The 16,691-nt window shown below is 35.3% G+C and overlaps 1 protein-coding gene across 1 annotated transcript; it reads left to right on the top strand.

The window, feature by feature from the left end:
- Window positions 1-9,604: 9,604 nt before the first annotated feature.
- On the top strand, window positions 9,605-10,173 carry LOC148212241 (uncharacterized). Its single transcript, XM_088122159.1, has 2 exons — window positions 9,605-9,646; window positions 9,739-10,173. The coding sequence occupies exons 1-2, from the start codon at window positions 9,605-9,607 to the stop codon at window positions 10,171-10,173; spliced, it is 477 nt and encodes a 158-aa protein (XP_087978285.1).
- Window positions 10,174-16,691: the final 6,518 nt, after the last annotated feature.

Genomic DNA, 16,691 nt, shown 5'->3' on the forward strand with positions numbered 1-16,691 from the left:
TGAGCATGAAACTTTACTTTTTCAAGAATTATCCAAATACAGAAGTGCTATTGGATGGATCGTAGCAAACACAAGAGAAATTAGTCCTACCTTTTGCATGTATGAAATCGTATTGGAAGAAGAAGCCAAAAATTCCATAGAGAATCATAGGAGGTTGAACCCAAAGATGAAGAAGGTGGTTAAAAAGAAGATCATAAAGTGTTTGGACGCAGGTTGATTTATCCCATCTCCGATAGTAGTTGGGTTGTCCTCGTTCAATGCCTATGGAAAAAATAGCGGATGATGGTGGTCATCAATGATGAGAATGAACTGATACCTATGAGACAATGATTGGAAGGAGAGTATGTATGGATTACCACCGCTTGAATAAGGTAACTAAAAAAGACCATTTTCCACAACCTTTTATTTACCAGATGCTTAATCGTCTTACAGGAAAATAATGCTATTGTTTATTGGACGGTTATTTTGGTTACAACCAAATGAATGTAGCTCGTGAAGATCAGGAGAAAATTGGGTACATTCCACTCTGGGACGTTCATTTTCGGAATGATGTCATTTGGACCATGTAATACTCCCACAACATTTCAAAGATTCATGATGGCGATTTTTTCAGATATGATGGAACAAACTTTAAAGATTTGTATGGACGATTTTTCTATTTTCAACGAGTCGTTCGAAAAATGTTTTGAAATTTTTTAAAATATTATAAAATGATGTGAGGAGACCAATCTTGTTTTAAATTGGGAAAAGTGTCATTTCATGGTACAAGAAGAAATTGTCTTATATCAAAAAATTTAGGTAAGGGTATGGAAGCTGACGAAGAAAAAACTTACTTAATTACTAAACTACCCCATCCACATCTGTTAAACTAGTAGGAAGTTTTTTAGGACACGCAAGATTTTATCACCATTGAATGAAAGATTTTTTTGGATATTTCTAAAACCCTATGCAGATTGTTTGAAATTGATCCACGTTTCATCTTTTATGAAGAATGTTTAAAAGCTTTTGAAAAATCTTTAAAACGCACTTTTTGCAACACCATTGATAGATGAGCCTTGTTAGGGCCTTCCGTTTAAACTAATGTGTGACGCCAGCAAATTTGCAGTACGTGTTATGTTGGGTCAACGATGAAGTAAGGTGTTACATCCTGTGTAGTATGCTAGTAAGACATAAAATTAAATGAAACTTAATTATTCCATTGCTGAAAAATAACTTTTAGTTGTTTTTGTATTTAACAAATTTCGGCCTTACTTAGTAGGGACTAAGATAATAGTTTTCACCAATGACTTTGCTATTAAAAGTATTTTTCTCTTCGTCCCCCGCGCTATCGTGATCTTGTTGTAACTAAAATAACCATATAAAAAGTAACAGCACTTCTTCACTGTGAGACGTTCAAGCATATGGTCAATAAACAGAAGTAGGAAATAGTATTTTATAGTTACCTTGTTAAACCGACCATAGTCCACGCATACTATCCAATCGGTTACCGTTCTCATCGGTATCAAATTATTGTCATCGTTGGTGACCACTGTCATGCCACCCGTTCTTAGGAACGCATTGGATCACCCCAACGTCTAACCACTTAATTATCTCCTTCTTTACTACTTCCTTCATGTTGGGATTTAATATTCGTTGGTTCTCAATAGAATTGGTGGCTCCTTCGAAGATGATATTGTGCATGCAAAATTGAAGACTAATTCCTCTTATGTCTGCTATGGTCCTTCCAATAGCCTTTTATACTATGATAATGCATGCAAAACAGAAATTTCATATTCATTGGTTAAATATGAAGAAATGATAACTAGTAAAGTATCATTTGAATCCAAATATACATATTTAAAATGAGAGGGTAGGCGTTTCTTCACTAATTTTGGAGGTTCAATGATGGATGGCTGCAAGGTTTTCAGGTTATCTACTCTCGGTTGTAAAAACTCAAACTTTTCCATCTTCGTAAAAAATGCGCCATATGCATTTTCAGCTTTTTCTTTGCGGCCTCCAAATTTGCTTCTAGGTCTACAGCTATCAACTCTTGAAGTTCTTCCATGGTTGCCCATAATGCAATGTACTCCTCGACTACATCTGGGAGACGCATTGCATCAAGGACGTTGAACGTAACTTGCTCATCATTGACATTCATGCTGATTTTTTCATTCCTTACATTAAATACAGTGTCACCGGTTGCTAAGAACCGTCTCCAAAAAAATGATCGGCACCTCAAGATCTGCTTCACAATCCAAAATAATGAAATCCGTGGGAACGATAAATTGATCAACTATTCCCTTCTAGTTTCTTTATGGACCTATCAGCTAATTGATCAACGACGGTGGGATGAGCTTCTTCTATCTTTAAGTCTTTAAAACCATAAAGAGGCATCAAATTCATGCTTGCTCCTAAGTTGCACAATGCTCTTTCTAAATACTTACCATCTATCGAACAAGGGATAGTTAAATTACCTAGTTCCTTGCATTTGATAGGCAATGGGTTTCCTAAAGCATCACTACTGCATTTTGTTAAGGCTATCGCTTCATGCTTACCTAATTTCTTATTATCATAAATGATGTATTCAAATATCTTAGTGTAATTAGGCGTCTGCTCTAAAGCATCAACCAATGGGATGTTTATAGGCAACTCATTCAATATTTCAAATAATTTTTTAAAGTGACCATCATTCTTTCTAACTAACCTTTTGAGGAAAAGGTGGGATAATTTTAAAATTACGTACCTGCGAAGTAGCACCAAGTGCTACTTGCTTACCTTATCGATTTTCTTACTATTCTCATGCGAACTTACTGCTTCGGCTTTCACTTATGGTGGTCGTACAAGCTTGGATGCAGGTACATGTGTAGATGCATCGGTTCCTTCCTCTGGAAGTGTGAGTCCGTCATAGGTTAGTCTACTATTTGTTGTGACTGCCTTCCATTGTTCTTTGCCTTCTCGCTTACGATTTTCTGTGTCCTGACAATGTAACTTGGGGTATTGGTTTTTATTCATTCGCTAACTACCCTACTTGCATATGTCGATTTCTCATGGAAGCGTCATTTCTTGTATTATGTGCTCTTTGTTGCTCATTTATTGTAATGTACTCATTCATCAAGTCGGCGTAGGTCGCTTGCTGTCAGGGTCACGTCGCCTTGTACTGTTGTTGCTCGAGTTGCCGGTTGCTGCTGAGCTTCGCTAAAGGAGGGGCTTGAGGTGGCAGCTGCTACAAGGAAGGGAGATGAAGAAGATAATGAGATGCTACTATTTCCTTCTTTTTTGTTTTCCTTCTCTTGTTTTCCTTTTTTTCCATTTTATTTTCTTTTACAAAAAGAATAAACCCAAATAATAAGGTTAATGACCATAAATAAGAGGGAAAAATCCTAATTATTTTTCAAAAAATAAACCAACTATTAAAAGGATTGGGAAAATAATATCTTGAATTTAAAATCCAATGATAAAATCCACAACGGTAAATTAAATTTCCAAAACTTCGAATTATGATTTAATTAAAAATCTCCTCCAAAACTAAAAATTTTAATTTATCTTAAACGTACTAATTTAAACTTAAGTTCTAATTAATCCAAAATTAGGAAATCCAATAATTCAATTTATAAATATAAGGAAAAAACCAAAGACACATATTAAATCTTAAAATAAAATAACCTGAAAACTCAGGGACGTTACATAGATGTTTTTGCTCTATTTGTGGACGCTCAATGATTGATGTTTGAATAGTTCTATAGTCATCCTTGTTTAGCTCTCTAAACTCAACATTTTTCATCGGCAATGACAAAGTGTCACCCACTCTATTTTCTTCATTCTCTACTTCCAATAACTCTTGCTTTAAACCAGCGAGTCATCATTTCATATAATTCTTCCATATAAATTGGATTAGTTGTCTAATAGCTGAACATTCTTCTATCACGTCTGGAAGTCACATGGCATCTAATAAGTTGAATAGTACTTTCTCATCATTCACCTTTAATGTGATCTCTCCGTTTTCGTACGTTGATGATTTAATATCTGGTTGCAAGAAACAACCACCCAAGTATATTGGTACTTATAAATCTGCTTAAGAATTCATAATAATAAAATCAACAAGAAAATAAATTTATAGATTAACTAAGACATCCTCTATTATTCCATTGCGTTTTTATAAACCTATCTACCAATTGGAGACATGGGGCAAGCTTCACCTATATTAAGTTCTTTGAAAATCGATAAAGACATTAAATTTACACTGCTGTCAAGATTACACGACGCTCTTGCTAGAATTTATCTTATATTGAATAGGGGATGATTAAACTCCAATGTCTTTACACTTATTGGTAACGAATTCCCTAAGGCATCGCTATCGCATTTAGTTAACACTTGCATTTCATGTTGTCCATTTTCCTAGAAAGATATCTTTTAAAAACTTGGCATAGTTGGACATTTATTCAAGAGCATCAACTAGAGGTATATTTATATGTAATTGTTTCAGAATATCGAAGAATGTACAAAAAGGATTATCATGCATTTATTTTACAAAATGTTTACGAAATGGAGGAGGTGGTTTAGATACTCACCTGATGGGCACTTGGCACTCCTACCTCATCCTCTTATGGTTTATCAAGTTTATCGTTCGCTTTTGAATTATTAGATGATAATTCACTCGACATTTCCATTCCATCATAAGTCAGCCTGCTAAGCATTTTAATAGTTTGTAATGCTCCTTACTTTTCTCATGGGATCCTCTACATTATTAGGCAATGACACCTAGGGACCACTATTGAGCTCACCAATGACCTATCTCATATGAACTTCCAAGGTTCATATGGTTTTATCATTTTGGGCTATATGATCCTTCAATATATTTTCAAAACTATTGGTACGTAATGCACTGAACTCTTATATTGATTGTGTTGTTGTTGTGGTGGACGATGGGCTAATAATCCTAGTGAAGTGTACGATTGCTCATATTATTTTTTCTACAGTTGACTTTCAAAGTGTTAGGAATTTCATTGTCCACCCCACAAAAACTGAGGATGGCGTCTTCATCTTAGACCCTAGGTGTTAAAGTATGAGTTAAAGTTCATTTGATTTCCTTGTCCTACATGACATAAATAAACTGAGAGGAGCAATTTCAAGAGTTAAATATATCTCCCCAATAAATACACATGGTTCCAGTCATATGATAAACAAAAGCAATATTAGCATTTATTGATGGTGCAGAAATGCTCGGTGCATTGCTCTTTTTCTCCATCAAGGTCTTCTGCATTGCTATTGTTGGTATTTATGCCATAAAGCCCCGTAATTAGTGAATATTATATTATTTATTTGAAAATAATTATTTAATTATTTTGATTTTATGCAATATATGTTGTCTATTTCCATGAAAATCCAAGTTATAAATGTAATATCAAACAGTACATAGTTGACATACAAGAGGATCGCATTCGAGTTATAACCTAAATAGTCTATAGTATATGGATAAGGTTGGGTTCCTTGTTTTGGTAACACTATTGATATGATCGACTTTGTCAACGTTATAGATGATTTGACTTGACATATGTGTGTGAGTATCATATACAATGAGTTTGAAGACTGAACCGATAAATACTTAATATTTCTTTTTAAATCTATTAAAATATAAGGCAAGTATTTTACCAGATGATCATATGCAACTCGAATTTGATTCTTAGTAACTTATGAACTCCTGCCTGTGAGGGCATGTTGTTTCATTTACATGGATGAGAATGACTTTTGGAGCCGATTCAATAAACCTACTACTTTTGGGGATTTAACCAAATGGAGAGATGTGAACATAATGTAACAAGATGAAATTCACTCATTCCCATTTTCAGATAAGTAAATGAGTTGTTCAGTTAAACGCTGATTTTGATACTTGAACAATGGGACCCCACCCCCTCACTACCTGAGAGAGACTTAGTTTATGGTTTGATATAAACATGTTGTTCATTATGGGATTAGTGATACTTGGGGTATTAAATGTAATTACAAAGGTAAAACAGACTTCCACGAAGCTGTAATTTTCGATCAACTTGTGAAGGGTCGATTTGCATGTGATGGTTATATCCATGGACATAAGCTGTACTACATTGCATAAGAGTGCAACTTTTGGCTTATAGTGGAGTAACATTGGTTTGATGAATGAAAATTAATTAATTAGTGAGTATAATTAATTAACTTTATATCATTGGAGCTTATAAACTAGAGGTCTCTATAAACCAAAAATATAAACTATAGGTCGCAAGAACATTAAGAGGTGTTTGGTTCGCAAATTTGAAGAGGTTGTATAGAAAATAGTTTGTTAAGTCTAGTTTATTTAAACATGTTTTTAGTTGGGCACAAAAAAAGATTGTTAAGTCCCGATTTGTTAAACTTGTTTTTGGGTACTATTTTGTTAAACATAAGTTTATTACAACCGTGTTAATGGCAAGATTTTTAATTTATAATAAATAATAGATAGTTCATATATCATCTATTTGGTTGAAATAATTAAAATTAAATTAAAATTTTTTATTTTCTAATGAAATTAGGAAGTATACTTTTCAATATAAATAATAAAAAATAATACATTTTTTGCTTAATTTTTTTCAGTCATTTTTTTATACAAATTTATCAACACGTAATTTAATACCAATGGTTTATTTAATTTGTGTTCGTTTTTTGCTATCATAACTAAATTTATTTACTAATTACCATCAAAATTTGCATTAAACTTAACTTCATTTTTTATTTTTTACATGGCCAATAAATTTGATTAAAAAGTTGACACACTGTAACTAATAATTATTAAAAAGTTATTAACTTCAAGACAAACTAAACCGAATAGTTAAATTCATTTATGGTATAAAATACTTTTTTTAATTGATTATGCTAATTTGTCTTTTACATTGCACGAGTAAAAAATGTTTGATAAAATTATAGATTTATAGAATAAAGATGTTACATATGTGTGTTGAGTGTTGAATTTAAAATAAAATAATCTCAATTATTTATTATTGATTAAATTTATAATAATATTTATTTAGTAACTAATATTTTGAGTATCAATAATTCATTTTTAATAGAATTATTAATCTAAATTTTTCTTGAGTAATTACTATGCGAAATAAATATTTAATTAGTTATGTTATTGATTTTTTAAAATATTTTTTGACGTGTGATTAAAGTGTGTACATAAATTATTGCATATATTGTTTTAAACAAATTTATTACATATAAATTTATCATTATAATTTATATAAAACATGAAGTTTAGAACATGTATAAATGAAATGGTTAGGTTGGTAGTCAAAGTTGACATAGAGGATTAATAAAAATGAACTAAGTTACACGTATGGTTACAACCGATCAAATTAACTCGATTTGACTAATTTCTTCATTTTTCAACTAAGTTTTCACTCATAAAGTTTATGATTAAAATTTTGTCCTCGAAATATGAATTAATAATTTATTACTTTAAATTTTAACTAAGTTCTTTTACTTATTTATTATTCAAATTATAATGAATTGATTTTCTTATTCAGCTAATATATTTGATAGAAAATTAAAAGATAAAATATGCAACGTTACAATTCAAAAGAACAATGATAAAATACTATATCAACATGAGATAGAATAGTACTTAGTCTAGCAAACCTAAGTTTATAAAACCGTAAAATAAACATGGGTTTGTGTTAACAAACCCTACTACCCGTTTTGGAAATAGGGAACCAAACATACACCCCTGCATGAATCATGTTAAAATAAAATTCAATTTGAAATGTTTATAGTCATATTTGGTTAATTATTGTATTTGGATATATTAGAAAATTAAGGGAATATAAATTATTTAATAATATATGAGGTTTACTAATAAAATGTTTATCGAATAAGATTCAAATAATATAATTTTAATATATGAGATATTAAAATATTTTAGTTGACTAATGATCATGTCCTAATTAATGTATTTCATATTTGAGGGGAAAATTTAATTTATATGTGAGATATACTAATAAAAAATTCATTTTAATAACATTCAAATAATATAAATTTTAATATATGATATATTAAAGTGTATTATTTTGTTTACGTATTCCATCTCAATTAATGTATCTGATACATTAAACTAAAAAAAATAATTTATTATTATTATTTTTTTAGTACAACATGTACGGATGTGGATCAAACTCACAAGGAGATATATGTCAATTACCACTAAACTATACTTCATATATCTCCAATCAAGAGATTGTGTGTTCAATCTCCCACCCCCACATGTTGTACTAATACACTTCTGATCATATTTTACCCTTAATTTTTTCAACTCTTCAAGTAAAAAGTTGTCCTTATGTGAAGCATTGAATTGAAGATTCTTTTGGTAATTTCCTAATCATAATTTTGTTCTTAATATAAATTCAACGTCAATAAAAATTTATAAATTGTTTAGAAAATTAAAATTCTAATACAAATTGAATTGTTCGTTTCTACAGTTTCATGGTATATATTTCAGCATGTTTTGATTTCACAACATCTAGAACTAACGCTCTTGCTTGATATCTTCTTTTCATTTGATTATTTGATCTACCGGAACACCACTTATCATTATGTTCAACTTATTTGTTTGGAATCTTGACTCTCTCGTTGAATGTATTGGAAGTAAAAATTGCATTACCAAGATATTCGGTTGTCTATCACATCCTTGCTGAGCCATGAGAACTTTAGAAGATAAATTAGTCCATCTCATGGATAAAACTTTTTAATTTCTCAAATTTTATAGGCTGAAACATTGAATTTTCTTATTGTTAGGCTGAAACCTTTTACTTTTTTTTTTCCTCAAAAGTTGCTGTCAATTCGCCATGTCATCGTGTCATGTAATTTTGTAGTGGTCAATTTTTATATTTACCAACATTAAGGGTGTTGATTGACCCTCAATTCTTCTGACACGTCATTGATCATTTAATTAGATGAAAACACGAACAGAGGACATGTGGGACAATGACACCAGTTCGGGTTAATACCGAACTGAGAACTCATTTCACCGAACTAAGTACTCATTTCACCGAACTCGATCAAGTGATTCAGACACGTGATAACTCAACTTATTCCCTTCCATTATGCATGCAGTTACCCATTATTGCGATTGAAAACCGAAAATTCAAACAGGAAACTTCCCTAATGACAACGGTTGCTTTTTATCTCCTATAAACATCGCAATCATGGTAGTGTAAGGGTATGTGAAAAGTTATCTTTTATTTGAAATCAATTTCTTCAGTTATTGGATACTGACAAAATATTTGGACGCATTTCACCGCTCCACCGAAAATTTCCTCTGTCCCTGTAGGTTTCATATCTTGGAGTGTTCTCGAGGATTTATTATGACTATCGGAATATTTTTCGGTACGAACATCTAGTGTCGTATGTGGGGAGTCGAAAAGTTCTTATTGTAATTACAGGTTATCGATTACCACCCATATAATGGCAGATGACAGTATGTCACAGTCACTTTCACTAGCAGTCGGACCCATGCTTCTGTACGCACCCTTACCAGAAGGCGAGGAAGACCCTCCTTAATGCGAGGAAGGGGGTAAGAAGGAATGCCCCGTAACCCAGTACTTCAAATAATGCGCGACAGATGGGCTTGGAGTTTAGAGGGTTGCGCACGGAATTCACCGAGGTTCGTTCGGAACTCGGTGGTATTGCCCATCTGAGCGCGGAGATTGCGGAATTAACGGTAGCCTTATGTCGTAGTCATGAGCACGTGTGCAGGTGTTTCTTCGTGTGGCACTCGTGAAAGGGATTTTACGCTTTGGAAAGAAGGGGAAGCTCAGCGCAAGATTCATTGGGCCTTTTGAAATTTTGGAACGTATCGGCCCAGTCGCGTATAGGTTGGCTTTGCCACCATCGTTGGCAGCGGTTCACAATGTGTTTCACATGTCCATGCTGAGGAGGTACATTCATGACCCTTCGCACGTTTTGGACCCTGAACCATTACAACTAGATGAGTCCTTGTGCTACGAAGAGGTACCCGTCAAAATTTTGGCAAAACAAACCAAGTTGTTAAGGAACCGGACGATTCGCTTGGTTAAGGTTTTGTGGAGAAACCACCAAGTAGAAGAAGCTACTTGGGAGCGGGAGGACGATATCAAGGCGAGATACCCTGAATTATTGGAACAGTCAACTTTCGGGGACGAAAGTTTTTGAAGGAGGGAAGTCTGTAACGCCCCGAGTCCCTCAGTTCTCCTCGGCGGCGTTCGAGCAGCAGCGGCGGCGCTTTTATTTTTCCGGCGTGCGGTAGCAACCCACGGCCAGCACAGGTCAAGGCAGTTCGGCGATCCCTTCGTTCCAGCAACGTTTGACGCTTACCCATCGTTGTTGAAGACAGATTTAGGCTACCCACACCTTGGCGGACTAGATCTAAGTGACCCACACCTATACGAAGTCGATTTTGGGGGTAACGAGTCATTTAAACCTATTTAGGATGGATTTCGAAGGCTGAATAGTGTACATAACTTGCTGTATTTTTTTGTTTTTGTGCTTAGATGTGAGATCGACGCAAAACTTAAGGGCGCGGTTGTGGGTAAGTAGACAAGGGGCGTGTGTGTGTGTTAGTGTGTGTTAAATGGTCCCTAATGTGCTGATTTTGTGGCGTTTAATATTAATTTTGATACGTCATTGCGCTAAATAACTCTCGTTGTGTTAGTCGATATGCTTGGAGTAGTGTTGAATAGTTGTCGGTGAAAATGGTAAGATTTCTACTTTGCTAAACTGTTGAGTATTGTTGTGGAAATGTTTGTTGTCTGAATATGTATGAATTGTTCGGCGTGTTTCGTGAGTTATTATACTTAGTAATGCTTGCTAAATATTGATGTTGGATATTAAGCATAATTGGGTTATTATTATTTCATTGTTAGAAAGTGGTTTATGTTGTGGAAGCAGGCTGAATCGGTTGTGAGCTGAACGACGTATGGGTCATGGCTTAAGAAAGTACATAGTAAGACTCTGGGAGAGTTGGATTCTCGGAGAAAGTGAATGGGTGAGTGTCAGGGCCTCGGGTATAAATGGTCGGGGGCTGATATGTCACTAATTGAGTGTCGAGGCCTCGGGTAAAAATGGTCGAGGGTCGATGTGAGGAGTCCTTTGGAAGGAAAGCTATTGGGGGCCTTGGGTAGAAATGGCCAAGGGCCAATAGATGGTGAAGTCATCGGGGCCTTGGGTAAAAATGGTCGAGGGCCGATGCGGTAGTGTCGGGGCTCTGGATAAAAATGGTCAAGGGCCGACTCTACTCGAAGGAGTTAACTATGGAAGGATAGGATAGCTGTGATAAGCGTAGAGGTACTTGAGATGTTAGAGAGACTAGAGGTTGGTAGTTAATGTGTTCCTGGTTGTGGTTGTCACCGGATTTTATATAATGTGTCTATGTTTGAATGCATAATGTGTTGAAAAGCATGACTATGAGTGTTCCATGATTTAGTTGAGCATGATGTGTATGCGCTGTTGGTGAGGGCTACTTACGGAGTATATTTTATATACTCACCCCCCTCTACAATTATTGTTTTAGGTGAGGGACTCGTTGGCGACCATGGTGATGAGACGGAGGAGACATGACGAGCGAGGACCATAGGTTGCTTAGTCACTCTTGCTTAGCTTAAGTTATTAGTTAAGACCTTATGTTATGGTCAATAAACTATTTGTTCGTATTTGAATAATTGGGAGGTTCCCACTTGTTGTTAATTTTATTTCGGGATAGGTGCCTATTTCAGTTTTCTTCCATTCATTTAGTTTTGCCTAGTTTGAATAATAAAATTGCCTCATGAGGTTGTCCACGAATGTTGTTGACCGATATTCTATGAAATTGGTTTGTTGTTGAATTGATGAGAAGTGGAACTTGATTTTATATGATTGTTGCACAGGGAGTTGGCATGACGTATTTGGGGTTAAGTTTAATCAGTTGGGTAGTTAACGTGACCTAGAAGTGTGTGGGAAGTTATGGGTCTTTACAAGAATGACCTGGATCGAGTTTTCTGTAACATTTACAAAGTGGTCCATATCCATAGTGTTGCCAAGATAAGGCTCGGGATAAAGTACCCAGCCTTATCCATATACTATAGACCCTTTAGGTTATTCACGGGACATTATCTACTCGTATATCAGGGGTATATCAAATATATACCTTGTATATCAGGGGTATATCAAATACATACCCAATATATATACTATCCCGATTATATGAAAATAACCTTGGATGTTTAGTTTATTGGATGTTGGACAATGCAATGCTATGAATTCAACAACAAATTTATTGAATAAAACTTTATTGAATATACATTTGTTTCTACATAAATACAAACTACGAGTTTAGGACAACACACCCAACAAAGGTGTGACTGGATCATATGTCAGGGTCCAAAACTTGAGTGTCGACAAGGACACTGCAGACTAACCAATCCGAACCAGCTCGGGGTAAGGCTCCTACACGGTCGGAAGAATATAATACAGGTGATGTTCAACCACGCGTATCACTTCACGAACGATAAAACCTGGACATAAGAGAATAGCCACCATCGATACACGAAAATGACTCCTAGTACATATTACCTCGGAGGTACCAGATCTGCGAAATATAATGAGTGGACATAATGAGACCCAACAAGCATAACAACAAACCCCATTAATGCATAATCTTAGGTGATCAGTGTTGTACGGCTTAGAAACCTTGTGTGCAAGTGTACACAACTGTTGTAGCAAGTGATAAAAAAATATCGTATCCACAGGGATTGATAACTAAACACTCCAATATTTTACTTAAGAAAACTAAATAAGCTTATCAAAAGTATGGTTGAATATAAAGACTTTAGAATTTAAATGAAATAGTGCATAAAACGCTTACTAACCAACTGAATAGAAAATAGATGAATACAGTTTGATTTGAGGAAATCGAATTAAACAACGGTTAACTACTAATGTAACAAGGGTAAATGGGAAGACTTTATGTGACTTTTTATGGGCTCACGTAAATGATGCTATAGCATTAAGGATGTTGATATACTGGCCAAACAGACACGAAATCTTTCCAGATTTACAGATTTTTTGCTATTCATGTTTTTAGTCAAACTTGAGAGCATCTATACTCAGTTTATAACCTTGCTAGGTGAGCCTTATTCCAGAGGACCCACACTATTAACTGAAGTACATATAGCACAAGTTGAAGCCAAACACTTCATATTACAATTTTCGAACAGTTAATAAGAAGATATCCCAATATGTTGGTCAAGCAAATTGAAAATTTAACGTTAAAAAAAAATTCAACTCAATATATATATCATCATAAAGTAAAAACAAAGTTTACAACCCAATAACAAGTCGACAACATCCTCTCCCTTACAAATAACTGAGCTACTAAATACCATACAAGAAAAGAGAATTAGGAAAATGCAAAACTCGAGCACGTAAGAGTACAAAATAAGAAGAAAATGAAGAATAGCAGCCACCCTTCTCTCTTTGTTGTCTTCTTCAACGGTTTATTGGGAGCTTTCTTGAAGTGAAAGTGGAGTGATGGGATAGGGAGTGTTGGAGACACCCCTTAAATGCAAGCTTTTGTACCCCTCTTGATTTTAGGGCAACACAAATGATAAAGTGGACCCCAGCTCAGCATAACAGGTATTTTTTTCGTTCTACTACAGTAATTTCTCGGGTAAAAGCTGTCACTGTCAACTCTGTCTTTTTCTGCCTTTTTGATTCCGATGCAAAAACTTTCAACCTTGCTTTTCACAGACCAGACATCAAAGGCAAAAACTTATAATCAATCAACATGCATTATTAGGCGATTCTACACTGGACCTCTCATTTTCAACCTTGCTTTTCATTTTACTTTCATTTCATGGAATTACACTAAAACATCAAACAAAAACATAATAAACTACCCTAGGAATTCAAATCTATCTAACATTACTCACATGAAATTAAAGTCTAAACTAACACATGCATTAAAATTTAAAAGAAAAACGTAAAATAAACTAGCACAAAAAAATTAAGTTATGGGTAGGGGAAACCAGCTCCCCTTAGTCAATCTTCTTCGTCTTCACCGTTGGAGCCGCCCGTGGGCTGAGATGCTCCAGCTTGACAATGTCCCCCACATGTTCGTAGGCTATAGTAAGTTCTTTCTTCAAGCAATCTAACAAGGTCTCCTTTTGTATTTCCTTACTCAACTGGTCATCTGCAAGTCTGAAGAGAGAACACTCTTCTACATCAACTAGAAATTTTAGTGAATTTAAAACAGAAAATGTAACATGTTGATCATCTACTCTCATGGTTAGCTACCCATTCTGCACATCAATTAGCGCTCTACTAGTGGATAGAAAATACCTCCCCAAAATTATTAGGGTTTCGTTGTCTGCTTCATAATTGAGGATGATGAAGTCAAGTGGGAAAATGAACTTGTCTACATGCATTAACACATCTTCGATCTTGCCTTCTGGGTGAGTGATTTACCTATCCACTAGCTGTAAAGTCACTGTGGTGGGCCTTGCTTCACCAATACCCAACCCCTGATAATGCTTACACCCAAATCGCATAGAGCATGACCCACATTCTTTCCACCAATAGAGATTAGAATAGTGAAACTCCCTGGATCCTAAATTTTTTGTGGAAGCTAGTCCGTTAAAAGTGCACTGCACTCACTGGTTAAAGTTATGGTTTCAAACTCTCCTAACCTCCTTTTTTTAGTCAAGATATCCTTAAAAAATTTTGCATAGTGAGGCATTTGCTCAAAAGCCTCAACTAAGGGTATATTGATGTGGAGTTGCTTCAAAACATCCAAAAACTGCTTGAATTGATTATCCTGGCCTTTCTCTCGAAGCCTTTGAGGATAGGGAGGCGGTGGTCTATATTTCCCTAGTGTTTCCACACTTCTCTAGACTAATGCTTCTATTGGTTATGCTTCTTCCACTGATTATGCTTTTACTGCTCTTTTTCCTCTATCATCATTCACTCCTTTATCAGCATCATTCTATTGGTTGGGCTTCTTCCATTGGTTATGCTTTTATTGCTCTTTTTCCAGCATCATTCACTCCTTTATCATCAGCCATCACATTTTCTACAGATCCCTTTATATGATCGCGGTTGGGGTAAATTGCCACACCTTATAGTTATAGCTTTACACTATTCCTTCTCCTTTCTCTTGGGATTTTCGGTGTCACTGGGCAAAGTACCAAGAGGCCTATTTTTCAACACATTTGCCATTTGCCCAAATTGGACTTCCAAATATATTAGAGAATCTGCTTGGCTTTGGAGTGTTGCATCATTCTTCGCCATGTATTCTCTAATTAGATTCTCCATATAATTAGAGGAACTGGTTGTTGGCTTCACTTTCTGATGTTGATTAGACATTATGAGACTAGGGTGGTGAATCGCCTTTTGCTGAAATTGACAGGCATCCAGCTGTGCTTGGTTCCCTCCCCAACTGAAAGTGGGGTGTTGCCTCCATCCCTCGCAATAAGAATAGAAGATGGCTAATACATTGTTGATTCCATGGCTAGTTGACGATGCTGCAGCAGTAGTGTTCATGTTCTTGACCATATTAGTCAGGTTGGAAATTTGAGCCTTCAGTGAAGCCATTAAATCATCGTTAGCAGTTCCTTGACTAATTATGTCACTTGAGGCTCTGGGATATGACCAGTGGTAATTGTTAGAGGAGATCCTTTCTAAAATGTTAACAGCCTCCACATGCAATTTGGATAATAATGCCACATTAGCTGATGCATCCACCACCAACCTTATTGCTTCATTTAGCCCATTGTAAAAGGTTTCAATCTGGATACGCCTAGGCAAACCATGGTGTGGGCACCTCCTTAGCAACTCTTTGAACCTCTCCCAAGATTCACTCACAAATTTTCCTAGCCTGTTGAAAATGATTGATTTCTCGCTATACTTTAGGTTCTTACTTGGAGGAAAATACTTCATCAAGAATTTTTCAGCAAGATCATTCCAGGAAGTAATAGATTCAGCTGGCATAGAATTCAACCAATCTCTAGCCTTATTCTTCAGTGAGTAACGAAACAATTTCAAACGCAGTGCCTCCTAAGATACTCTTTGCATTTTGAAATAATCGCTCACTTCCACGAAGTACCTCAACTGTAGATGGGGCTCTTCATATGCATTCCCATAAAACTGACCTATTGTTTGGAGCATTTGGAATATGACAAGCTTTAATTAAAACCTTTTAGCTCCGATTTTTGGTTTGGCAATAACCGGATGGAAGCCATGAAATGCAGGAGCAGCATAAGCTCTATGGCTGTTTCTCCATCATCAGCCAAAAAAATGGCATTAAGGGGAGGAATAACTACTGATACAGACACTTCTCCTTTATTAATTCTTTCAACTTCTAGATTGGGAACCACAAGGTTAGGATTTCTCGGTAGTTGATCCATTGGACCAACTTCTACTTGTTGTATACGTAATGCTCCTATTCTTCTATCAAAAGTACGCTCTATCTTATTGTCAAGTAGATATTCCAATTCTTGCATATCCTGAATCCACCTTCAAGATCCACCAAAACAATAGTTAAAAGAAATCTTTCTAGCACAGATTTTCTAAAGCAAAAATGTAAAGCGTAAAGTTGAATCAATCCCCAGAAATGGCGCCAAAAACTTGTTGTACGCCACAAGACCCTTGTGTGCAAGTGTACACAACCGTTGTAGCAAGAGATAAAAAGATCGTATCCA

Source organism: Momordica charantia (assembly GCF_013281855.1).
Source record: "Momordica charantia cultivar OHB3-1 chromosome 3 unlocalized genomic scaffold, Mcharantia_2.0 BLBB01000003.1, whole genome shotgun sequence".
In the NCBI taxonomy this organism is placed as follows: domain Eukaryota; kingdom Viridiplantae; phylum Streptophyta; class Magnoliopsida; order Cucurbitales; family Cucurbitaceae; genus Momordica; species Momordica charantia.

What these genes read in the sequence shown, in the direction of transcription:
- LOC148212241 (XM_088122159.1), top strand. Translation starts at nt 9,605, where the DNA reads ATGGGCTTGGAGTTTAGAGGGTTGCGCACGGAATTCACCGAG. An exon ending in TGCGCACGGAATTCACCGAG is followed by an intron (nt 9,647 to 9,738) that starts GTTCGTTCGGAA and finishes GCACGTGTGCAG; the next exon opens with GTGTTTCTTCGTGTGGCACT.